Source organism: Cygnus olor, chromosome 23 (assembly GCF_009769625.2).
Source record: "Cygnus olor isolate bCygOlo1 chromosome 23, bCygOlo1.pri.v2, whole genome shotgun sequence".
In the NCBI taxonomy this organism is placed as follows: domain Eukaryota; kingdom Metazoa; phylum Chordata; class Aves; order Anseriformes; family Anatidae; genus Cygnus; species Cygnus olor.
Window position 1 is genome coordinate 1,446,489 of NC_049191.1, and position 25,609 is coordinate 1,472,097.

General features: G+C 51.7%; 1 protein-coding gene across 15 annotated transcripts in view; it reads right to left on the reverse strand.

The window, feature by feature from the left end:
• The window catches only part of NFYC (nuclear transcription factor Y subunit gamma), a 34,113-nt gene extending 8,705 nt beyond the window's left edge, over positions 1 to 25,408 (reverse strand). For 6 of the 15 annotated variants that reach the window (XM_040535247.1, XM_040535246.1, XM_040535236.1 and 3 more), the window contains exons 1-5: positions 22,722 to 22,896; positions 9,853 to 9,965; positions 6,387 to 6,458; positions 4,721 to 4,834; positions 2,432 to 2,527 (exon numbers count right to left, since the gene is read on the reverse strand). In XM_040535247.1, the coding sequence (XP_040391181.1) occupies positions 2,432 to 2,527; positions 4,721 to 4,834; positions 6,387 to 6,458; positions 9,853 to 9,965; positions 22,722 to 22,809 (483 nt within the window). In that variant the 5' untranslated portion in view covers positions 22,810 to 22,896. Of the gene's footprint in view, positions 1 to 2,431; positions 2,528 to 4,720; positions 4,835 to 6,386; positions 6,459 to 9,852; positions 9,966 to 10,856; positions 11,064 to 22,044; positions 22,064 to 22,721; positions 22,920 to 23,036; positions 23,056 to 25,212 lie in introns of those variants that run through there. The other 9 variants (XM_040535245.1, XM_040535248.1, XM_040535235.1 and 6 more) reach the window with 7 other exon arrangements.
• Between the last annotated feature and the right edge of the window lie 201 nt (positions 25,409 to 25,609).

Sequence of the window (25,609 nt, forward strand, 5' to 3'; positions counted from 1 at the left end):
CCTCGATTAAGGCCCTAGGTATCTATTCCAGGTTAAAGCTGCCTTTGCTAGACACCAAAATGATTCTAAAGCCCAATCTGCTTGCAGTAGGTTATATCACATCGCTTGCCATCCTTTATTTTCAAGCCATAGCTCTAGTTACCGGAGCAACATAACAGTCACGGCTTCATTCCCAGCTCTTCCACGTAACCAACACTAACTTGTCAAACAGTCTTTTCCGTGGTAGAGATAAAATACAGATTGCACCCCCAGCCAAGAAGCGCAGGCTGTCAGCCTACGGGCAGCTACTTTTCAACACTGTTGAATCAGAGGAATATTTTCCACTGTAAAGTCCTAACCTGTGCTGTTATCAGGCAGCTATTTCTCCAAACTTCTCTTGCCGCTAGAAGTATTTCTAGTGATTCAACGGTGTTCAGAAAGAGTGAATATTTCTGTGGGAGAGAGATCTCCAAGGCCTATTTCAATCCAAACCTGACAGGGTCCCACTGCTGATGCTGTGCAATCCTACAGACACACTTGTGGTGTGACGCATCAAGACAAGTGAACCTAGCAACTTATAAGCATCTAACACATGTTACTAAAATACTTCACGAATTAATTTGGTTATAAATCGTGAGGGGTTTCTTCTTGCTGTAAATCAAAAGGCTCCAGCAAGGTAAAACATGGGCAATGTTCTCCCTCCCCAACACCAAGTACTCAAAAAAAAATATATATATAGCACTACAACGTAGAATAACTGAATGAGGCACTAAAAACTGAATTTGCAATGCCAGAACACACCTGCCTTACCTCAGACTACAATGCGAACCAAACTGAAACGGGGGTTCCCTTTCCCCCCAGTTAAGCACAACACCGAGAGCAGCTGCACCAGCTGCTGTTTAGTCTTTTTATTTAACACCGAACTAATGAACTTTGTGTAAGTCATCTCTGCTGTACTACTGCAGGGATACAGCAGGGAACCCTTGAAGAGCAGGAGCTGTGCCATGCTCCCACAGGGGATGTTCACCGTGTGTATGGACTACAGAGCTCCCAGCACACCAGTAACGAAGTCTTGGGATACTGCTAATTGTAACCACAGCTGATTACAGCAGTGGCATAGACACTCCTGCATATATTGTGACATGGAAAGGCATTTTCTTCACTTACTAGAAAGTCACAATGCTTCCGGAAATCAGAACACAAGGTTAAACTCCACTCGGGACGTCACCGAAAAGGATGAAGCGCAGATTTCCTCCCTTTGGTGGTCACGGCAGTAGAACCATGAGGACTTCAAGACAAAAAGTCAAACAGCAACCTCCAGAATCCAGATCTACAATGAGGCTGTCTCTGTGCTCAGAGTAGGTATCTTCTTACACGCTATCCTGATTTATATTGGAATCTTTTCTTTGACATCTCTTGTATTCCAAATAAAACACTTGCCAGCAAGTTGTTTTTACACTATTCCAGCCTCTCCAGTAGCACTCATAAGAAAAGATATTTTAAGGATCAATTTGCACATTTCAAAGACTAAGGCACTGCAAACCTCCAAAAGTATCAGAAAACCAGCTGAAGAAAGCACATAAATTGTTATAAGCCACTGCAATCTACTGTTCAGAGAAGAAATTGCTGCAGTCAAGCCCTGGACAAGGATTCCAGGAGCTGCTGAGCAAGGTGCAGCCCTGCCCAAACTCTTCCCTAGAGGAGCTGCACCGGCAGCAGGAAGCCCAGCCATTTTCTCAAGCAACGTGTAAAAAAAGACCAACAGTCACTGGGCTGGTGAACTTTTAGCAGCAAAAAGAACAAGATTTTAAGCGAAGGAGATGAATCAGTCTACCAGAGAACTGGATCTGTTTCTTTGTGCATTTGAAGTGGCAAGAGAGCTTCACCCCCACCTCGCTGCAATTTCGTCACCGTCTCAAACACGAGGGAAACAAGCGCTTTGTGAAGCACGAGCCTGTTAACTTTCAAAGGACATCTTGTGCTCAGATGACCGCAGCAGCCTGCCGCTGTAAACATCCGACTGAAAGCTCCTTCTAACACCTTACAGCTTCCAGTCAAGGATGTTTACAGTAGCAATGACTGCCCCAAAGGATGCAGGAGGTGCTACTGCTATGCAAAGATGCGTTTCTTCCTTTACAACACTCAAAGGATGCAGACTCAGCACACTTCTTAAAGTTATTTTTTTAAATGCTGGCAATATTTGTTTTCAGAGCTATTTAGTGATGTTTTTGTTACTTAATTAAATCCCCGAGTTAAACTTCTGTAAATCTCCATAAAAGCTATAAAAAATTAAGAACCCGAAAACTGCTGTGAATAAACCTGTGAAAAAAGAGAGGCATAAACTTCATGTTTAAATCTGAGATTCTGGACTTCTTTATTAACACTCTATCAATCAGAGTGAAATCACACCGAGGAAAGGACAGACAACAGCGCAACCACTTTTCTGTCTCACCTGCCGCTTTGGAGGCTTCAGCTCATCTCTTGGAACGATATCGATGAGAAAGTCAAATTGGTCAAACTTTGTAATTGCCATGGCAATGTCATTCCTCTAGAACAACAAAAAGAAAACCATTCTTCAGCTTTAGAAGTCGGTTTTGTCACTGAATAAAGTTAAAGGTTTTTAATCGAAGGTGTTTCACAAACTCAGGCTTTTAGTCACCCACCCACCCACCAGGCCTAAACAGATTCTTTACAACAGCACTGATGTAATTCACTACAGAGGGCTCATGACAACAGACATAAACCTTTTAGCAGATTAAAAAAGGGGAATCGTTAAAAATGAAGAATTTAAAAGGTCAAACAAAAACCTACTCCAAAGATCTGTGCAAAAAGCTTTGCAAAAAGATGAAGATGACTGTTAGAAACTGCATTACTAGAAACATATGTAGAATACACGTTGGGGAGAGGAGGGAAAAAACAGAATCACAGGACCACAAGATCATCTTATTCAGGGCAGGGGAATCCCAAGAGATGTTGAGAGAACAAGCTTCAGCATGTGGAAGGGCAAAATAGTTAAAAGAAAGCAGGAAGATGAAAACATACTTAGCAAACCGGCCAAACATGCATCAGAAAAAGGATGTGCAAGAGCCGATGAGCTTTTAAGAAAAATTGGCAAGGCAAGTATCTTCTCAAAACTGCTATATACAATGTATATATAAACCTCTTCCTTTATATCTTAACCAAAAAAAGAAAACCAAACATTAGCATCAGGTCAAAACATTAAAAACCTGAACAAAGAGTCAGCCAGCAATAAATCATCACTTAAATGTATTTGCTTAAGATCTGAAGGAAAAAAAAGGTACTGTCATCTTAAAATTCTTGCAAGCCACCTTAAAAAGTAGAGCTGATTCAAGAGGCTATTAAAAGCCTCATTTTCATTAGCTGAAGATAAATTTATAAAGCATGTATATGAACATGAGTTGAGACAAAGATGCCTACGCTGCCTAATGAGTGGGTAAAATTTAAAAGACAATCAATCCTCACATTTCAGGCTAGTTGACATTTCTAAACCTTATACTGTCTTGGCATTTAAGTGCCAAACAATGATCACGTAGAAAGCACAAGAGAGACATTTCTTTTGTTCTGCAGGCAGCATACATTATGAAAGTATCTTCACCAGGAAGAAAAACTTTTATTGAACAGATGTCTCTCGTATTTCATTCTCCGTGCTGAGGATTGGGTTCAATCCAATTTCCTTCGGAATAGACTGCCATAACCCAGACCTCTCCACTCGAAATTTTTTCCCAAATACTTGATAAGAGAGCCTGCATTCCTCCAGCTGCACTGACCATGCGGAGAGCAGCTGTTCCAGGATGGCAGCTGCTGTGGAAGGCAAAGCACTCAGAAAGAAAACCTGGGTCAATTAAAGGTCTTATACATTAGGATCAGGATTTAAGCACAATTCTGAAATAACAACTTGAAAGCTGTTAACAGGACGTGCCTGAGTTAACACTTGCCACTTAGGAAGCATCATGTTATTGGTATGTGTACCAAATACACCCTTCCCACAGTAACTGCATTAAAGCCTGGATTAAGGAAGTTGCATTAGCTCAATTTAGTGAAGATTGAGTGGTTAGACACCCAGTCAACAGCATGGTTTTGGACTGAAGTCAGACTTGTCTGCTTGCCGCTATGGCAATCTCCGCACCAGAGTGTGGGAGATCCAGCGTGGCCCTAACCGTCTGTCTCTCACCTCTGATCTGAGGGCCTGGACTGATGGTCATTACAGGGTCGGGTAGTTCTGATCAATACGTAAGACAAAGCAAGTGTCAAAGTCTTTCATAAAAGACCCTAAAGAGCTACAGTTTACTCTTGAATCACTAAGAATTGACTCCCAGTCCAAAGGGAACAGTAATCTGTTGTAGAGGTGGGCATTTTTGTTTTCATCTCTGCACGTTTATCAACCCAGACTAACATCCACAAGCTTACATTAGGAGAATCACTACCAACAAACAAATCAGATGAAGTTCAACAGTTACAGATACCCTGAGTAATTAGAGCAGGCCACAATTAGCAGACAGCTGCAGCTTTGTGTGTTTTTATTGTTGTCTGTTTGTTTTTAAGACCAAGTTAAGCAAAAAGCATTTAAGTTGCACGGGGCACTGTGCTTTGTACCCAGGTTTGTAGTGATAAACACAGGTACTGAAGTTACTGTCTACAAAACACACCTCATATTATGGAAACAAAAATTTGGAAACAGCATACGAAGCAGATGAAGGCTAGGTAGGAGCAACTCTGTTACCTGCAGAGTCCTGCGTTTGTTGTCCTCTGTGTGTATCCACGCTCGCAAAGTCAATTCTGTTATGAATATCTGAGCTGCCTTGGCGAACAACACGGGAGCTTCAGCGCTGATCATCTGTAATTAAATTTACAGATTTTTTTTGAGGTTACCATCAATATTCTAATGCAGCAGAGTGGTAGTCAGGGTAACTTTATAATGTTACTCAAATCTGAATGGTTGCATTGTTTAACGGTGAAGCTTGGGGAATTTCCGTAACAGAAGATCTATGGGTCTGACACTCCAAATAATTACCAGCCTTGAGTTAAACACGCTGTGAGGAGTACTGATCGTATACAGGCTGTCTTCCAAGCCTGTTTCATACGTGACTAGTTAGACATTTGCTCTGTATCGTGCTGGATTATGGTAGGCCAGCAACGTGCAGTTACAAATGGCATCAGTGCGTACTCGGCTATGGGTAACAACCAGCACCTCCTCCTGGCACGTGCGTACGATTCTGAATGAGGGCAGAAGCTGAACAGGACAGGCTGAGGGCTCGTTACAAAACCTGGCCTTTACTTTATAGTTGTAACATCAATATAAGTTGAAATGAACAGAGAAATTGCAAAGGAGGTTTGGAGGCGTAAGTGCCTCACCAAATTACCAAATTCCTTTGCCTTAAGAAGCATCTAGCTCAAGTTCAGCACTTTCATTACTAGCTGGTTTGGCATTACTGAGGACTTCCTAGTACAGGCTTCTTCTTGTTAAATGATGCTTGAAAGAAGGCCAGAGACTTATTTCCCCTTAAATCTCATCTTTCCCTTCATTATCTAAAAACCAACACTCATTTGGTTAAGGCAGGAACTTGGGACCTCAGTGGCTTGGGTTCATTCCGGTTACAGGCCGAATGAATAGCTCCCTTGTACAGGAGGACAACACACACCTTTCTCCTGAATGTCCTTTAAACGTTAAAGGTTGTCCTACGAGAAGGATGGTGTCACATTGAGAAAAACAATAAAAGTGCAAACCGTTCTCTTCTCTCTTAGGAGAGACACGTCTGACAGTTTTCCAGTTTAGAAAACAGGGAGGACAGGAGCAGTGCAAGCATCAACACCCCACAGGTGACTCCTTCCTCTTTTCCTTTTATGCTGCTAAGTTTTCATCAGTCAACTCACGTGTTATCTTCATCAGTCAGATGTCAAGGGTTCAGCTCAAATACTGGTATCAAACCCATGTTATCTACCTAAATTATTATTTATTTTTCCACAGAATTTTAAACAGCGTATCACACGTTTACGTGGTATCACTTCATCTTAAACACCAAACAGCTTTGTGAAAGAAAGAGTTGAGAAAAATAAGGAGGAAACACAAGAAAAAACAGTTAAGCACTAGAGAAAAAAAATGAAAGAGAAAATGCCCAGAATGATGCAGTAAATCGCTATTTAACAGAAGAGAGCACAATTACAGAAGTCTTAAGCAAAGATCCCAAATGACTCCGCTTTCCCAGTTCAGTTTAATTACACTAGGCCAGCTGATACTGCATCCCAGGCAATTGTTCTATAATGTGCTTTAAAAATAACTGTACACAGTAACAATAATAAGTAATGAATTGCAAGGCTAATGAATTGCAATAGCTACAACATCCACCAAAAGGGTCATAAACACCTAAGAAAAAACCCCATGGTTGTACCTTCACATCTTCATCTAGTTTCATTATCTTCTTAATACGAGCCAGGGGCAGTTCTTGAACTCTGAAGTCTTTCTGCGGAGAGATTCAGATTTGAGAGACTCTTTAGCGATACTTAACTGAAAACAAAAGAAAGAAATGTTAAAATAAATCTGTATTGTCCAAAACTAAACTGGCTAAAACTAGATAAAAATAACTTATTTTCTTAGAGGGATGGCAGTTTCTCTGCAGATCCAAGCATTCTCATCTGTTTTTCTGTGTTTTATACTGGTACAGTTGTACTTCAATCGTCTGTCATTCACTTGCATTTACAATTTCACCTCAAAGTTGAAGTCATTCCGCAGAACAGAATGTTTCTGATGTTATAAATAAGAGGCAGAAATGTGTATTTGAAGCAACTAATTCAATTAGGTGTCTTAGGACCCAGGAAGCAATGGAATTTGCAAAAAGTCACTTGAGAAAATGAAGGCAAACAAGAGCTCTGTGGGGCCACAGGATGAAATCTTTGCTTTACTTGCACTTCGCTGTTGCCCGACACAGGTCCTGGCGTCAAAAATGTCCGCAAGAACCTTGTTCAAAAATCTCTTCCGTTCCCGTTTTTAGATGGATTTCTTGCAATTCTCCAGCAAAAAAGAACCGCTGACTCAAAATGGTGTAATGATGGTTTAAGAGACGGAGAGAGAGAAGGCTGTCACTGTAATCAATCATCCTGCTCCGCTCAGCTGCGAGCACGTACTCGGCGTGTGCAGCAACAGAGATGCCACTGAGCATGGAAGGAGGCACCAACACCTCCCTCTCAGGGTGAGGGAAGCTGCTGAGCTTCACTACAGGCCGTGGTCTCCCCTCTCCGAAGATAGAGAGGAATAAAAAAAAAATGCAGTGTTGCTAACAGCAGTCCCTTAAACGAGGGATAAAGGCCGAGGCTACGTACCACTGCACCAGGAATGCAGAATCCCTGCCCACAAAGGGCTTCTCAAAAACATCTTCCCTTCTTTACAAAAATGTCAAAAGAAATAAAAGGAAACTCATTTCTCTGGGGAAGAAAGCACTGCAAGACATGTTAGTGAAACAAAAGAGGGAAAAAAATGCTGAAAATGCTGTTTTCTATTGAAACAAAATATGGAAGCTGTACATGGCCCAGCCAGCGCTCCAGAAGGGGGTATTTTATTTAATTTAGATATAAAAATTTATATTTTAGGGCTGTGTATGTATATATATATGTGTATATATATATATATATATATATTTTATATATATATATATATATATATATATATATATATATATATATAAATAAAGAAGTCTGCCCTTGCTCTGGAAAGAAGTGCGAATGTGGTGCTGCTGGCAGCAGCAGGGCCGGGGTGGTGTTTTGGAAGGACCTGGGGCAGCGGGAGAAGAGAGCAGCCAGGGCTGGGCCCGGTGCTCGAACACACGGCGTGCTCGGGGTGGCACTTCCAACCAGTAACCGCCACATAAACAACTTAAGGAGTTGCTAGGGCATGAAAAAATATCCCAAAGGTTTTCTGGAGTTTATTTTCTTAAGCTCATTCCCTTTTAAAGAGCCCCGTGAGGTTTGGGCAAGCCTCAAAGAAAGATGAAGACAAAATTCCTAATTTGTAAGACTCTTAATGGTGCTAAGTATTTAACTTCCACGAACAGCAGAGCTGCAAGTAGACACTTGCACTTACAAGTGCATTGCACAAGGTACGATGCTATTAAAATCATTAGAGAAAAGAGACAGTGAGAGAAATTACAGAAATTTAAAGCTCCTTTATTCCTTTAAGGCTGACGGGCAAACGTCACATAAATCAAAATTAATACGCAAGTCCCATGGTGAAGGGAAGCATGACCACTACTGGCTACTGCCCAGCACAACAAACTTCAGGCACCAATTCTTCATCTTTTCTTTTTTCCAAATTAGGTCTCGATGTTTTCACAGGCCACTTCTAACTCACTGTGGAGCTGAAGCGCTGATTTCAGCCCAGTCCCGTCTCCTATTTCTCCAAGACCACGCTACAGTCCCTTTTGTCCTGCGGGGCAGAGAACAGGGACCTTTGGTTTGTTCTTACAAAGCAGCTCCCTTCTTTCCTCCCCTGAATTCCAGCTAGCGGTGGCACCTGGCAAGTGCACAGAACCAGAGAGAATTTGAAAAGCAGGCAAGCAGAGCAGGCTTTTCCATCAAAGAGCTGCTCTGACCTCTACTACACGGTACAAGCAGACAAGCTCCAAGGCTACTTACATGGGAGCACTTTCAATAAGATGCACAAAAAAAAAAATAAAAATCAGGATTTGATTACGCTGCTGTTATCCCTTTTCCTCGCCATCTCCCCTTCAGTGTCCTCAGCTAATTTTCAGGGGCTTACTACCTTGCGATGCAATAAATAGATTCATGCAGCAGTTAAAAATTAAGCTGCCCATACTTGATAAGCTGCAGAATAAACCCCTTTCATGTGGAGATGAAGACAAACTACAGCTCTCGAACACAAGAATTCGCTGCGCTGAAAGAGGAAAGTAATTAATTCTGGTTATGCATACAAAATTCTACATCTGTTTCTTTAATCAACTATCCGCACCCAGGCTGAAAAAAAGCAGCTTATCTTCAAACTCCTTGATTGGGGTTTTCACTTTGAACAGCCCGTCTTCCACTCGAGTTCTTTTGTTTCCAGTCACATTAAACGCACGGCAGCGTGCTTTCAGGACCACTGTATCACAGTGATCTATCAATCTCTCTCGAAAAGTCATTTTTATTATATGCCCTTGTTCTCAGGCACATCTCTTTTGGGGATGGAAAAAAAAAAGAAGCTACTTAGTCCAATTCTTATTCTCAGCCTATACGCGATTTTTTTAATCAAATGCCTTTAAATTAATAAAGCATGTGATGATGATGCGCTTGGCATTCAAGGGAGTTTCAAGACTTCAGGCTTGTCAAGGGAGACTTTACTGAAAGAGGGCACGACAGTTGCATACAGAAGTCTAAACCCAAAAATTCATTCACAAAATTGTAACTGTCTGCCAAAAGCCAGATGTTTGAATTCATAACGGGGGTGGGGAGGATTAAGAGCTGTATTTTGGTAAGGATATCCTTACATGGAAGTAATGCTTGTCACAGATTTTATATTGCTGAGTTTGAACAGCAGTAAAACAGCCTGCCTACCGCGTGAGGTATGGCCTCAAATCCCTCGATCTCCCGCTGGCTAAAACGTCTGAGCAGCTACCTAAATACCTGTCCAGAAGGAGCTGAACGCGTGATGATTACATCTCGTCACGCTGTGCATCAGCTACATCCAGTGCCTGTCTCAGGTTCTGAGAGTTGTAGCAAGCAGTCAAAAACCCGGCTGGACGATGATCACCTTTTAGGGCCACCTCGCAGTGCGTAAACAGCCAGCCCTGCTGGATCCCACAAGCAGCAGGAACACGTCCAAACAGAGGCTTATCCTTCAGAAACAGCACAACTGGTGGAGACGCTTACCACTGTGAGGTTGCGGATCTCCTCCATGACCCGTGGCCAGAAGGACTGGAGGCTTTGCTGGGCATCGCTGTTGCCAGCTGTACCGAAGCCGCCATCTGTGGACATGCTGGTAACTGGGAGAAAAAGGGGAAAGCGAAGCGTTAGCACTGAGGGGGGGATGCAGGAGTCAAAGGCACGCACGCAGAGATCCCCAACGAATCCCAGGAGTACAGGAAGGGGCCAGCCTGGCTAATTGCCAGGAAAATTGGCAAAATAAAATATGCCAGCGCAGGTTCCAGCAACAATGTAAAAGATACTCACAGCCTCTGCAAGTATTTTTATTTAATTTTATTTATTTTTCCAAAGATTAAAAAAAGAACATATAAAAAAAGAAAAGGAACTGAAAGCAGAAATAGGCTCCTGATTCCTTCTTCGAGCTCTGCCTCTCCACAAGGAGTTACAGACCACGACCGTGCCCAGTCACAGCTCACACTCCGGTGCTCACCTGCTGTACAATCACTTATTCTGGTGCTTGCTGCAGCCAACGACAGCGCGGGACACGGCACCGAACTCCCCTCAAGGTGAAGCCAGAACGTCAATGTCAGCCTGATATTACTTCTAAAAACTGTAATTAAACAGTTTCTTCTGTGCCTGTTTGAAAGGTGTCCGGCTTGGTGGATCTGCACTGTCTTTAACACACCGGCAGGATCCTGGCTCCAGCAAGATTCCCGAGGGGCCGCGCAGCGGGCAGATGTGCCCAACGCACACTTATATCCAGGATGGGCTGAGGAGCGGAGCCCCGCGGGACAGGGCTGGCACCTCCCATGCGCAGAGGCGTTGTGGTGAATGCCAGAAGAGTCGCCGCGTGCTTCTCTAGCAAGCAGCAGCGAGGAGCCTGCGGGTTACTGGCGTTAAACGCCCCCGGGGCCACCCAGAGCAGCTCTGAGGCCCCCCTGAACACGCCGTGAACAAACAAGGCATCCCTGCACAACCTGCAGCAGCCGTAAGGAGAGCGGCGGCGTTACCTTTTCTGTCAAGATCACGGGACACAGACAGCTGTGCACCACCACGCAATGGCAAAAGCTAAGGTCCAAAGCGAAGGCGATCCACGAAGTCCCGTCAGCGGATCAGAGACGAACGTTGGACAATTAACTAGCTCAGCACCTTCCGCAGCCTACGCTTTCCAAAGCAGAGTCTACGAAGAGTTGCATTTTTCTTTAATTAACCTGGGAAGGATGACGAGGAGGAGCGCAGAAGATCGTATTTTCAGTCTCAAGGCAAGAGTTCAAGACAGGAAGGACGGCAGGCAAGGCTCCTACGGAAATCAGCGGCTGACAAGCTACTTGATGACTCTTCCACAACTATTTGCATGACAATACTACCCGCCCACAAACTAAGATATTTCAAGTATTTATAAGAAAATACAGGGAGATAAATATTCTACTGAAAATTTTAAATTGGCACTTGACTTCCCCCCCTTGATCTGCAGTGTCAAATACAGACAAAGACTAGTTTAGGCAGATAAATAAAAGCTAATGCTTCAGATCTGCTCTGTACTGGCAATATTTCAACACTAACACTAGACAAGGGCTTTTCTGCAACTGGGGATGCGATTCATCCCGATGACAAGCCAAATCACTTTTCAAGGCTTTATTCAGAAATACAAATGACTTGCGTTCAACCCACTTAAACGCTCTGCCGGAGTACAATGCTCTACAAAAACCTCGGAAGCAACAGGTTAAAGAAAAGGAACAAAAGCTAACGGAGCAGAGGGGAAGAAAATGCCAGCATCATCGCAGCTGTACCCCCCACCACACGCAAAGGGGAATTAAATATGTGGATTAAATACTTGCCTCTGTTGTATTCAGCCAAACTTACGAAGAAGAGCTAGGAATGGTTTCATCTAATCACCTATAATTTGGAAATCCTCACGATTAATCCAAAAAATTGCTATCTTTGAAGCAGACCCAGGACTGATTTCAGAAGGCAGAACGAACAGCCCGATGCTTGACCAAGGGACAGCTGAGCTTCAGGTGACTGCTGAAGAGGATTGTCAGGAAATTGAGTAAGAGTAGCACCAAGAATCGCCAATAGGGTGATTTTTTGGAAAAACTTATAGAAAAAATACCTATAGACACCAAAATAAAAGCCTGAACATGTTAAAACTACTCAAAACACTACTCCAGAAACAAGCCCACATTAGGACGTAGACAGATACATAAATGACTTTGAGGATGCCATTAGAGGAAGACTGAAGAAAAACGAAATACCCAAGATTTCACGCAAACCTACAGCGTTGGCTCCGTGGAACCAACTTGGATAACGAAACCATTCGTGCACAGTTAGGAAAGTTCCTTCACCCAGGGGGAAACTGCTCGTGGTGCTGACTGAGGCACAGGAAAACAAGCAAACCCCTAGGCCCAAGTCCCACAAAACACAATTAGGGTAAGAAACAAGGGTGTAAGAACAGGAGAGGTTGGGATACAGCTGCTCTGGCAGCACGTGCCCCATTGGCACAGCCTGGAATACGCCCCGTGAAGGCAAGCATTTTGTTTCCAGACTCAGGAAAAAAGAAGCTGAAGGCCGAAATGCTGAGGCCTGGCCCCAAACCGCCTGGAGGTGCTTACAGAGCCCATCAGCCAGCACGTCTCAGAGCTACGCCATCCACGCTCGGCAATTCGAGCTCTTCTGCTCACCGGAGCACAACGCCTTCCACAAACACTGAACTTACAAAATCCTGGGGCAGCTGACGTGCTTAAGAAGCTCACTTCGCAGGAGCACAAAGCAACCATGAGGACACTGCCGGCGTCTGCGGCTGTTTTCTTTTACACGAGATCCTCGTTGGGGCTTTCTGTAGCGGCGCGGGAAGGAGGAAGCACTCCATGGAGCTGTCTCACCTGGGATGCCTACGGTCTGCATGCTCCAGCAGGAAGCTTGTACTGAAAACCCGAGCCACAGCACGACCACAAATAAAGCCCAGAGCTCTGACCTTGCAGTTCCACCCGCAGCGAGCACCTGGAGGTGTTCGGCTGGAAAACCAGCGGCTGGGAAGAGCCGACGGCTGCTGAACGTCCCTGGGCGAGCTGGGGAAGGGGAGCGGAGGAGAGCTCGGCCCCGCTTCGACCTGCCTCCTTTCAAGTCAGTCCCAGGCTGCCCCCGACTGAAATCGGCTGAGCCAAATCCGCTGGGCGGAGAGCAGACCGGAATGAAATTCACTTCAAATGCCTCAAATGCAAACCGCGAGCGCCAGAGGGGAGCGCTGAAAAGCCCCGAGGCTGGCAGGGAAGGAGGCACCAACTCCAGAAGGCCGTCAAGAACCGCAGGCCCGTGGTGGTAGCAGAGATGTCGGGTTCTCTGCACAGCAGTCACATTCCCAGGACCAGCTTTATGGGAAAGAGCCCGCTTTATGCGGAGGCAGGGGCATGTTCCAGCCGAAGGCCCCAAAAAGACGGCTAAATCTAAAGGGAGAGGCTGAAAAGCAACGAGATGGAAATTCGGACAAACGCTTTGCTTCAACATCCTTCAATTACAGCTACAAATACGAATAAAACACAAATATTTCTGAAAAATGCCACTGCAAAAAAAAAAAAAAAAGCCCCCCCGCGAGATTTTACCACCATTCAAATATAGAATTACCACCTCCACAGAGCGCTTCGAACCGCCGCCGCCACCTCCCCGAAAAACCACACTCCTCTTTAAGATGCACTCGGGTTTACATCATCTGCTAGCACACAGAATTCACCAAAAAGGCTATATTAAGAAGTGGCGTTACAGAAAAGGAAAAAGAAGCAGTTCAGTTCCTTTTTTATATATTTTTTTTTCTTTTTATTTTTTTAAATATACCGCCTTTAATAGCAAAGAGTAAGAAAACAACGTCACAGCGCCCAGCAAAAACCAAGCCCAGCAGTTTGAGGAATTAAACGTAGATCCACAGAGCTGAAAAGCGATTATCTAGAATAAACACTTAGTCCAGCACTCCGCGATACGTTCGGCCCGATGCGCCCCCAGAACTGTAGCGTTCTGTTTTGGGAGCCTGTCCCTTGATTAAAAAGTAAAATGTGCAGAGCCGCACTTGCATATCTGAAGAATGAGCTCTGTGTAGCAGCAAGAGCCAGACACCTGATCCTGCCAGGAGCAGGAGGAACAATCTAGCAACCAAGAACTAGTTTCACGAGAAGAACATACACAATTTCACGTGAATTTAGCAGCGCAATCCTTTAAACGCAAAGGAAGAGCCTTCGATGGATGACAAAGCCACGCAGCAGCACCCTCTGCGAGATGCCGCTCTCGTTATCGCAATTACAGCGATCTGCAGCCCGGTCTTGAGGGAGCGGCGGAATGTAAAATGCAAAGTATGGATGGGGTTTGAGATGGACCAGGACAGCAACCTCTGGTGTTGGCGACAACCGCGGCAGGTGAAGCTGTGCTGAGGCTGTCCCTGCGCTCGACGTCGAGCCCCTCGCGAACGAATTTTAAAAGAAACCTTTGAGAAGTCACGCCGACGGTCTACAGCTGCTCCCACAGACACAGCGTCTTAATGCACCGCACGTTTTCTTGCTTCAGGACCCACCCAAGGCAACGCAGGTACTTTCAAATTCACGGCCGAGCCTCCCTGCATGAAGTAAGACCAAATTTATTGCACTTACAACTCCGAGCCGCGTGTTCCCCAGACAAAGGCCCAGGAGCTCAAGTACACCGCACGGCTGGAAATACAAAGGTGCCAGAGCAACAACAACAGAGTTACTTTTACCTGCTTCGGGGCTGTAAAAATATTGTTCGAGACCAACGGCTGCTTCTTCTTCCTGAATACGCAGGCCTTGCCTGTGCAGTTACGTGAAATGGTTTTAACTAATCATGTGGGTGGGAAATTTGACCCACGGTGACAGTAGAGTTGACAGCACAGGTGGGCAGATATTTCTGCCAAACCAGCGCCGTGGATGCTGCTGTATCGATTTCTGCACCTCCCGTCCATCGCAGCTCCAGCTTTGGTTAGGAAAGCGGCGAGGGCTGTGCCGACACGCCACAGGGACGCACCTGGCTTCTGACACAGCAATGGGAGTGGTGTGAAAATGAGACGTCCACGTGGCCGCAGGGACCACCGCCACGGATGGGCACCCGACAGCGAGTCCTGCTCAGCAGGGAGCTCCCCAGCTAGGAAACACGGCGCTGCAGCCCCCAAATCCTACTGGATTTGCTCCTACCAAATCCTGCTGAAGAGCCACGGGCTGCCTCCAGTGGCACGAGCCGAGCAGACCAAGCCTGAAGCCTTGCTGCAGAGGTGTAGAAGACAAGGAGCCGCAGCACAGCGCGGAGGGCTGCAGCAGATGGGAGGATTGCTGCTGAGATTGGTGTCTGGCCCTGCTGAGGCAAAAGGAAAGGCCCAAGCCCAGCGCGCCGGGGTCAGGGGTCAGGAGAGGCGAGCTTCTGGGTCTCGACGTTTTGAGCAATTCCATGAGAAAAACCAGTGGATGTGCGCCCTGGGAACTGGGCTCGGAGACAGCCAGGCCGGCGCGTGCTGCCACCTCTCCCACGTGCCCAGTGCCTTCCGACAGGAGGGATCCTGAATCCTTTCAGCACGCGCGTCCGGCCGAGCCGCGCTTCCAGTTCCGACACGTCAACGAGGCAGCAGAGAAGAGACCTTGCCTAGAAAACCCTGCCTGAACGAGGGCATGGGGGGACGCCGGGGGAAACCACATTCAAAGAGCTATATGTAGCGGGGCTTGGAAACCAGATCCGCTGTGAACGAAAACCAGTATCCCACACCGTAACAAAAAGGAGGCAGAAACCCACCAGGTAAGGAACCAGACGTTACCCCCACCAAGATGTGCACGGCTCCTGCAGCGGTGCTGGAACAGAGCACCTCCCACACCGCCACCTTTAAGGCTGAGCGATCAAAACACAGCAGCGCCAGCACAACTTCCCTCTCCGTGGCACACGCACTCCAGGTTGCTCATAGCTCAGACTACAACAGGAAACAAACTTCACCATAAGCTGAACGGATTTGATGAATACTCAGAAAGGGAGAGACAGAGCGCTGGCAGCAGAAGGCAGCAGCGCGTTCCCTCCCCTGTGCCAGCACTGGGATCCGCCAGGGTGCACGGGCAACGGGACCAGGGCTTCTTCCCCTAAAACCACTCCCCTCATTTACCCCAGCCGGCCTAAGCAGCCTCTGACCTTCGGCCTCAATCTCCTTAGGATCCCCTTAACCATCCCATGTTTCTTCTTCTTTGTTGTTTTTGCCCCCTGCGGCCTTACAACACATTTACTGATCAAGCTTACGTTAACCAAGCAGTCAGATCTTGTTAAAGACCTGCAACTTGTTAAAGAAAAAGAAAAATAAAGATCAGCAACTTGTTAAATCGCTGCGTTTTACGATGATTTTTTTGCAGATAAGCTTGGGGCAACATCCGTCATAGCCAGCGCCTACATGGGATTGTCCTAGAACTGCCTTCCCAACGTACATCCATCCCGACCTACATCCACCTTGGCCTCATTTGAAGGCACCTTTGGAGGAAGCAGGGTGCTTTGTAAAAGGGATCAACTCCCACCTTACGGGTACAAATTTATTTAGCCGCTTTCACCGTACGCGAAACCCGCAGGCCACAGTCCTTGAATTCCAGCCATAGATGAAGTGGTCCAGCTCCACCTCACCATTACGATGTGGAAAACGCTCAGAAGATAACACAAAATTGACCGTGCCCCTACAAGTACACCACAATTACTTCAGCGCGTCGTGGCAGTGATGCTGCTGTCATTACAGTGTAAGAACTACCATCCACCTACTGCGCACAGGTAACAAATTACAGATAAACTTAATGCTAAAATATGGGCCAAAATCATTTACCCCAAAGATATGGGAGCTCTTTTCCGCTCCTGTAAGACAGGGCTAAATATCTCAGGCGGCCTTTCGGGTAGCGGGAGAAGCTTACAAGGTTCCGAAGCCCCGCTCCGGATGAAAAGACAAACTTTTAACTTTCAAAGCAAATCCAAGAGGCTTTCTGCAAAACCAACACGATTCAAAATCCAAGTGCTTCCTTCCAGCGCGCCCTCACAAGAAGCTTCTGCAACTCCTCAGCTTTATTTTCAACCTTTCCCTTCTGCTGTATCACACACACGGTCCCTACGCACAGCTGGGACCCCAACCCGCTGGTCCCGGCTGACGGGAGGATCATTCCAGGGCGCCGGACAAGGCGCACGTTTGTAGATTTCTCTGGTGGTCAGGAGAGTTAAATCCCGGACTAAATTACCTGTGGAGGGCACCGAGTACTTCTTGCCTAAGGTTTTTAAGAGAAGGTTGCACAAACAAGTCAGGAAGGGCTCACGTCGAGTTGATCTTGCCTTGGGGCAGCAGCATAAACAGGATGACCTCTTCGGGTGCCTTCCAGCCCTTTCTTCTCGGAGCACTTGGCAGTACATATTTTATCTTCAAAGCACCGTTTGAACACTAACTCCCTAATGCCTCCAACACGTTACTTCTGGTCTCATTCCTCCGAGGCACAGCATTTGATTTAAGCCCAAAGGAGCTGCGAAGCCAAGGAGAGGAGCCCGGACCGCCGCCTCCAAGGCACAGCTCCCCGAACCCACCGCGCCGCGTCGGCAGCCAGCGGGGCCAAACCTGCTTTGGGACACCCAGTGCCCATCTGCCACCACCGGCAGCACCGCTGGGCTTTGGGGCTTTTGCTGCTGCCACCCCTGCGCCCCCTCCAACCCCAGCACCAATCCTGCTCCTCCCTGCGGGGGGCGGCAGGCGCGAGGAACCGACCTGAATTCATTCATGCAAAGCAGAAGCTGCCCCGATAACCTCTCCGATACCGCGTTCGATATGGAATTACAGCCCGGATCTTGCAGAGAGCTCCACCAAACCACCACCAAGCCCAAACCTCCCGCTGGACGCGGCGCCGGCTGGGCAGGCTCGGCAGGAACGAGAACCGCCGCTGCAAACTGCTTCGGGGACACGGGACGAGGGAATATCCCACAGCACCCAGAGAAAACGTGGTGAGCTCCGTACCTTCCTGCAGGAGACAGCGTGACCTAGCAGGTAAAGGCAATCGCTACGGCACACAATGGGACGCGGCAGTCTCAGGCAGGCCGTTGTCAGCTGGCTTCGCTCCTTCAGGAGAACGAAAATCCCAGGAATTGTACCCGCTTTTATAAAACCTGAGGTTTCTCTTTGCAATGCACTAAGTACCTAACAGCACTGCTAAAAGCCCCCTGCCCGCTGGCAGTCCTCATTCAATCGTGCACAGAAAGACTGAAGACACACACAGACTATTTTTAATTCTGGGCAGGGTTTTGTGCCTGCACATAAATACACCCGAGGCTTGTACGCGAAAGCCACGAGAAGGATGGCATGGCACAGAAACCACACTACAAATTGGGAGCTGGCCTCGCCACGGCGCTGCACCAAGCCAAAATCGAGGCTGCAAATATTAAACCACCACAAAAAAAAGAAAAAAAAAAAAAAAACCAACGCTGGACTAGTTTTCTTTTAAAAGTTAAAGCAAACAAAATAATCTGAATTGCTGTTTGCACTGGTTATTTTACTTTCCTTTCTTCTTTGACTGAAAGAGCACAAGGGTCACACTTGATATTTGGTATTTCAACAGTTAAACATTATTAAATAGTTGCCCTTCGCAGTGCAATTTTGGCAGGCAGGCGCACAGAGCAAGAAGCAAAGGAAGAAAATTCCCAGACAAATAATAACAAGTGTCTACGATGAACCCTGCTGGCTCTCCAGCTCCTAAATTAAACATCCAGCAGAAATGGAAAAGCTCTTTTAAGTGAAGAGCGTTCGAGTCAGGCGAGTCCGCTTCACACAACAACGCAGTTGGCACGCACCAGAACAAGGCTGCAGATCGGGTGCTTCGCTTCAGAGCCTCAGACCTCAAGGAACCTCGAACAAAACCGTACGTTTAAGAGATCTTACAAGCCACGCACCTCACGATGCACCTCCCGCTCCTGGAACACGTACATTTTGTTTGCTCCCCTTTACCCATAGTCCTAACGGGGATGCCATGGAAAACGTGACGCCAAGCTCACCTTACCAAGTTTTGCACTGCCTCAGTGTTCAAGAGCCGCGTCTGCGCTTGCACGGGGCACACCGGGGAGAAACGCGGAGCGGCTCCTTGCTCTCAGCATCTCCCCAGACCCGTACTTTACGGGGATGACATTTCACACCGCGGCAGCGGCAGGCACTCACCAAACACACGTGCTTGTCGCACAGCCGGACGTGTACGACACGAAGGCACGCGGCGTATTAATAACCCAAAGCTGAAGTCGGGCAAAAATATTTCCAGAACCATAGGCACTGTTTTGGCACCAGGAGCGTTAAAGTGAAAGGCTTCACGTTCAGAAAGCAGCTTCATGTTGAGAAAGCCCTTCGAATATTTTGTAGCCCAGCGCCTGCTTTCAGCTTTTGGGGCACCCGCTCGGTGTCCCCCAACAGCCAGGTACCCCTTAAAGTCCCAACGGCTCCCCAAAGCCGCTCTTTAGCAGCATTTTGGGTACTACGAGCGGGGTCTCACCTGGCGTTTGGGCGGATTTGCCCCTGTTTTAGGCGACAGAAGCCCTGATCACATCACGCACGCGTTTCTTCCACCGCTTTGAAGCACAAGGAGGACGCCTGGTTAGCACGGATCGAACAGACACAGCCTGGGAATTTGCTGTTAAGCCGCAGTCCTGGAACATTCTGAATGATTTATAAATAATGCCGCATGAAATTACGAGCTCCTGCGCAGCGAGTCCTGCGAGTGCCCTCACATTTTCTCATCCTTTCGATACCCTCACGGTTTAAGGGGCTGAGAAAGCCGAACCGGGTGCTCGCTGGGCAGCGGCTGGATCGGAGGGCGGTCATCCGACGCTGCGCCCACACGCAGGGGCTGCAGCACGCCGAGGGCAAGGTTGTGCTTCAAGCTGAGCGCGGCCCTGAGCACCGCACGTTTCTGTGCTCTTCTGCTGCATTTCTAGGCTCGGCCACCGCCATGCTGCTGGAGAGGGAAGAGGGCAAGGCAGAAAGCGCGATTAAAACCGCACCGCGGCAGCTCCAGCAGCGGATACAACCTACAGAACACGAATGACAACCGTGAGTTATTCACAAAAGCTTTACAGCAGGGCGAGAGGCTGTACCAGCTGTAACCAGGCACGTCTGCTGAGAACCTTGTTAGTCCTCACAGAAAATTAAGTGAGCATCCAGCTTTCAGGGGCTGCAGGGTCATCAGGACGCTCAGCGCCCCCGTTTCCCTCCTTACTCAATTTTATGAGTTAAATTATCGAATGGCATCTTGCAAAATTAAAAACTATTATTGTATAGACGCAAGCACAAGCCTTCTGCCACCACCCAAGGCCAGAAAATCTTGCCTCAGTGAAGCACAGCCTACGCTGCTCAGTGGGCAGGCAGGATGGGGCGCGCAGGCCTTCTTGTTTTTAAACGATCCTGTGCTATAAACATGCAAATCTTTCGGGTCACCTTCAGCGAACGAAGGAGACGACTGAAAGTGACCCACTTCGATTCACCAGGAAGTGACCGAACACGACAGCAAGCCGGAGGCAGCTGAAGAAAATCCCCCAAGTGAGATCTCAGCACACAGAAATATTTATTTTTTTTTTTTTTCAGAAGAAAAAAGACAACACACGACAAAAAAAAAAAAAAAACTTCCTGGAGCTCCTGGGGAGCTTTGGCAGCGATCCCGAGGGCTGATGCTGCAGCCGGTGCCCCTTGTAACAGTCGCTACGGTTTTCTGACCCTCCAAGGCACACAGTAAATTGTCCTTTTTTTTTTTTTTTTTAACCAAAACGGTAAGGGAAGAGTTTAAGTGGACAACCTTCCAAATTTAATTCACTTACGACACCGGCAGCCTGATATGCCCCGGAATTAGGAAACCGCTCCACGTGCCCGCGCTACCGGAATGCGGATGTCTCGACGTCCCAGAAACGCAGGACCCTAGCCCGATTAAAAACCAAACTAAGAAGGAACTCTGCTCCGGCTGAAAGGTGGCCTCCTGCGGGCACCACCTCCCTCCCACCCGCCCACCGCCAGGAACACCCCACTGGGATCTCCTCCTCCAAACCTCTGCCGCTTGCAGCCAAGGCAGCATAAAAAATAAGCACGGAGAAGTCCCGCAAAGAAAACCAAGAGCCTGGCTCCTGAGCCTGCTCGCAACGGGGCCCAGGCAGCACACCAACCCCGCCGAGCAGAGCGAGGGGGGTACGGGGACCTTCCTCGCCCTTACGGGGCCACGAGAAAGTCAGCGACTCGTGGAGTTTGTTACCGAATCCCTTCCCAAGCTTCGTGGCTTTCCTGCTGCTTTTCACCTGTGAAGATCAGGCAGCACCTTTCCTTACGCCTCTATGGCCTTTGGCAAGCTCCGGCAGCGAAACGCGGTTAACGCTGGCCGTAACGAGGACTTCTGCAGGATTTCTTATTTCCACGAAGGCAGCCACACGTTCCCCCGCCTTCTGCTACCCCTCAAAGGCGCGCAGCAGCCGAACGCGCCCTCGTTCCAAGGAAAAACACCTTAAAACGTCTCCCTTCTGCCTGAACGGCGCTGGCGACGGGCTCCATCCCCACAGCACATCCTGCGCCTCTGCCCGACGGCCTGCCGCAGAGCCGGCTGCTACCGGGGCGTCCTGGAGAAAGCACCGCCGCCAGCAGACCGCTTACGGTAACGGGGTTTCGCTCTGCCCCCTTCTCGGATCTGAAACCGGCACCACACACCGAAAGCCGCAGAGCCCTGCCTGCGACAAGGCGACGTCGTTCGCCGGTCTGAATTCGGACCGAGAGAGCCGAAACGACGCCCGAAGGCTGCCACAGCTCGGGGAGCTCCCGGGTTGAATCCAGCGCCGAGAGGCAGCCCTCGCTCGCAGCGGGCGGGCTCAGCACCCGCGCTCGTTTCTCTACCGACCCTCCGGCGAGGCGCCGAGCGGCGCCAGCCCCCCCAGCTCCCCCAGCAGCAGTTTTCGGGCCAACCACCAGCAGGTTTGGGGAAGAAAAAGGCCCGAGAGAGCAGGGCTGCGAGCACCTGCGGCACGTCATGGGGCTCATTCGGCGCGGCAAGGACACCCGGCACCCCCCCGGGCACCCCCGGCCGTGAGCAGAGCAGGAGGAATCCCTGCCCCGTGCCCCGACTCCCGGCAGCAAACCCCGTCCGTGTCCGTTCCCGCCTGCGGCCGATCCCCGTGCCCCCGGCGCCCCGGGGCGCAGCCCCGTTTCCTCACCTCTTTTTTTTTTCTTTTTTTTTTTATTTATTCCCTGCCGAAGTGCCGCCGACAAACTTTGTCCTTCCCCCCCCCGGGGGGGCCGTGCCGCCTCAAGGTCACCGGTGCCGCCGAGGGGGCGGCCTGGCGCTGCCCCCCTCCCGCTGCGAGGGCCCGGCCCGGCCCGGCCCGTGGGGGGGGAGCTCGGGGGCTGCCGCCGAAGCCCCGGTTGCCGCCGGCCGGGTCCCGGGAGCCGTTCGCCGGCCCGGCCGTGCTGCGGCACCCGGTGACCTTCAGCGGGGAGCCGCACAGCGGGGCTGCGGCCGCTCGCTGCGGGCCCTACCGGGGGACCGCGGCCCCGCCGCCACCCCCCCCCCACCCCCCCCCCCCCGCGCGATGCTCCGGTTCTACCGGGGCCGGCTCCGGGAGGCCGGACACCGCCGGCGGGGCCCCCCCCCGCGGCTGGGCGGCGGCACCGGGGAAGACGCTGCCGGTTGCTGCCCCCCCCCCCACCGTGCGCCCCCCCCCCCCACTCCCGTTACCGGCCCCGGTGGGCGCAGGGCGCGGCCGGCGGCGCCCCCCCCCCTCCTCCGCCGCACCGGGCCCCACCGGGGCTCGGCCCCGGGCCCCGGCGCCCCCCCCCCCGCCGCCGCCGCCGGCGCGCGGCCCCGCGCCCCCCGCCGCCGTGCTCGCCTTACCGGGCCGCGGGAGGCTCGGGGCCCGATCTCCGCCGCGCAGGGAACGGCGGCGACGCGGCGCGGGGGGGGTGCCGGCGGTGCCCGCCATGGCTTCGTCTTTGAGCTGACCCCTGCCCGCCGCCGCTCCGCGTCCCCGCCGCACCGGGGCCGCCGGCCCCTTTAAGGGCCGCCGCTCAGCCTACCCTGCTGCGCCCGCCCAGCCCGCGCCGCGCGCGCCCATTGGCTGAGAGCCGCCGGGGGGAGCCGCGGCCCCGCGCGCTCATTGGCTGCCGCCGGCGGCGCAGCCCGGCCGCCCGCTTCCTGTTTTCAAGTTACCTTGAGAGGCGGCGCAGGGGTCAGAGCGGAGCCCGCCCGCGGCCCCTCGGCGGCGCGGCCCCGCCCCTCGGCTCCTATTGGCCGCCCGGCTCCCGGCCAGGCACGCGGAGGGGGCGGGGCGGCGCCGCCGATTGGCCCGCGCGGCTGTCGCTCAGGGGGCTTATCCCCCCCGCCCCTTCCAGCGGCGCGTCCCGGGGCGCGGGGTCAGGGCCGGAGGGGGGGGGGGGGGGGGGGGGGGGTGGATGATAAATTAAATAAATAGAATAAATAGAATACACAAATATATGTAAACAAAATTTAAAAAAATAAAAATACGACTATAAAAATATTGTTATAAAGTATGAATATAAAATATAATAAAATAAATTTGAAAGAAAATATAAAAATTATATTGAAAGAAAATAAAATATAAAAAATAAATAAAATAAACCGCAGTAAAGGCTGCTTCCCAGGCTGCTCCCTGCCTCACTGGGGCTGCCCCGCAGCCCCCCGGCAGCACGTGGGCACCAATACGACCGCTTATTATTATTATTCTTATTATTGTCATTATTATTGTTATTTATTATTATTATTATTATTTAATTTCTGGAGTCACGGCGGGCAGCTGAGCTCCAGAACCACCGCAATCCCACGCCAAGGGCCTCACGAGGCTACGGGAAGGCGGGTGGGAGGCGATCGGCCCCGCGCCGTCAGGCGGGGCTCTCAGGGGAGCGGCAGCGACGTTACCGGGGTGGCACAAGGAGCACGGCACCGAACACGGGGCATCTCCCGGAGGCGCGAAGCCACCGGGGAACCGGCCGGCACCGCAGGGCCAGCGCCCGCCTCAAGGTCACGCAGCCGCCCGGGAGCCGGCTGCCCCCCTCACCGCCTCGTCCCCGCTTGGGGTACGGAGCCCCGCGAGGCGCCACGGTCTGCTCTGCCCAAACCTCTGCGTTCCTCCCAAACACGCCTGAATCCTCCACCTGCTGTGCTCGGCAGCCCAAGGTCACGGGCACCCGCCAGCGCCCCAAGCGAGCCCTGCTGACGGAGGCACGAGCAGCAGGAGGATGCCCGACGGCAGCGGGGTTACACCGGGCTGCGTCTGCCCCCGACCAACGCCTGGAGGCCGGCATCGGGACACGGCAAACGCGGCCCCAGTCGGAGCGGCCTGGGCCAGAAACCTCCCCCCGTCTACAAAGGGCACAGCTCAGCCTGCAAAAGGACACAGCGGGGCCGAGGGGACGGCGGCGAGTCACGGCTGGCGGCCCGAGGTCCGATTTCCGGACGTAGGGCCGGGGAATTAACCCCGTGCCCGCAGCCCGCTGGGCTCGGCGGCTGCGACTCCATCCCAACGGCTGCGGGACAGGGCGCGCGTACCGACGGACGCCCGGGGACGGCTTAATCCGAGGAGAGGCAGCGCTGGGAGCAGCGACAGGCCCCGACGGGGCGCCGGGACCCCCCAGCTCCTTCCCCCGGGAGCACCGCGAAGCCTGTCACGGCCCCGGCCCGGCAGCCGCCAACCGCGGCCTCGTGCTGCCCACGGCGCTGCCCCGCCTCGCACCGGCAGGGCCCGGTTCCCTCGAACGGGAAGGGAACGGGGCCGGGGCCCGAGCAGCTCCCGCCCGCCCCCGCCCTGCTCTTGGCCCCGGGCCGCCCTCGGGCCTTGCCCCGCCTCAGGGCAGCGCCGCGGCCTGCAGACCCCTCACCCCCCCGGGCCTAACGGCGCGCACCGGGAGGCCCCGGGCCGTTAGCGGGCTTTGGCCTCTCCCTCTGGGAGACCCCCCCGGAGGCTTCCGGGGTAGAAACAGCCCCAAAAAGCCACGGAAAGGGCCAAAAACACCGCGCCCCCCCCACCCCACCCCCCGTGCCCCTCCCCCGCCTCTCCCGGTCCCCCCGCACCGCCCCCAGCCCCGCGCGCGGCCCCGGCTTCCTGCCCCCTCCCCTCCCGCCCCGCGCGCGCGCGACAGCCAATCAGCGCCTCGCTCCCCCGCGGCAGCCAATGAGCGCCGAGCTCCCCTCGCCCGCCTCCACCCCCGCGAGCCAATCAGCGGGCGCGGAGCGGCGCGGCGCGGCCAATCGGAGCCGAGCCGCCCGGGGTGGGGGCGGGGGGGGAGCCCCTGAGGGCCGCCCCCGCCCCGCGCCCCCTCCGCCGGCCGCCGCCACCGCCTCCCCCCCCGCCCCTCGCCCCGCCACTCACCGGCCCCAAGGGCGCCGCGAAACCTCCGCGCCTCCTCCGCGCCCAGGGGGCCCGCGCTGCCCCCGGGCCCGGCTGGCGGGCGGCGGGAGGGACACGGAGGGGGAGGGGGGGGGGCGGCGGGAGCCCGGCGAGCGCCCAGCGGCCGCGGAACAAGATGGCGGCGGCGCCGTGAGGCGGCTCGGGAGGGCGCCCCGCCCCTTCCCCTTGCGCCGACGCAGCGCGCAGGCGCGTGACCCGCGCCGAGGTCTCGCGAGAGTTCGCAGCGAGGCGGCGGCGGGGGCGGCGGCGGCGGCGGCGGCGGCGGTGGCGGCCGGGAGCGGGGGGCGCGGCGGGGCCTGCACCGGGCCTAGGCCGCAGCCGGTCCCGTCAGGCCCCGGCCCGTGAGGCCCGGTGCGGT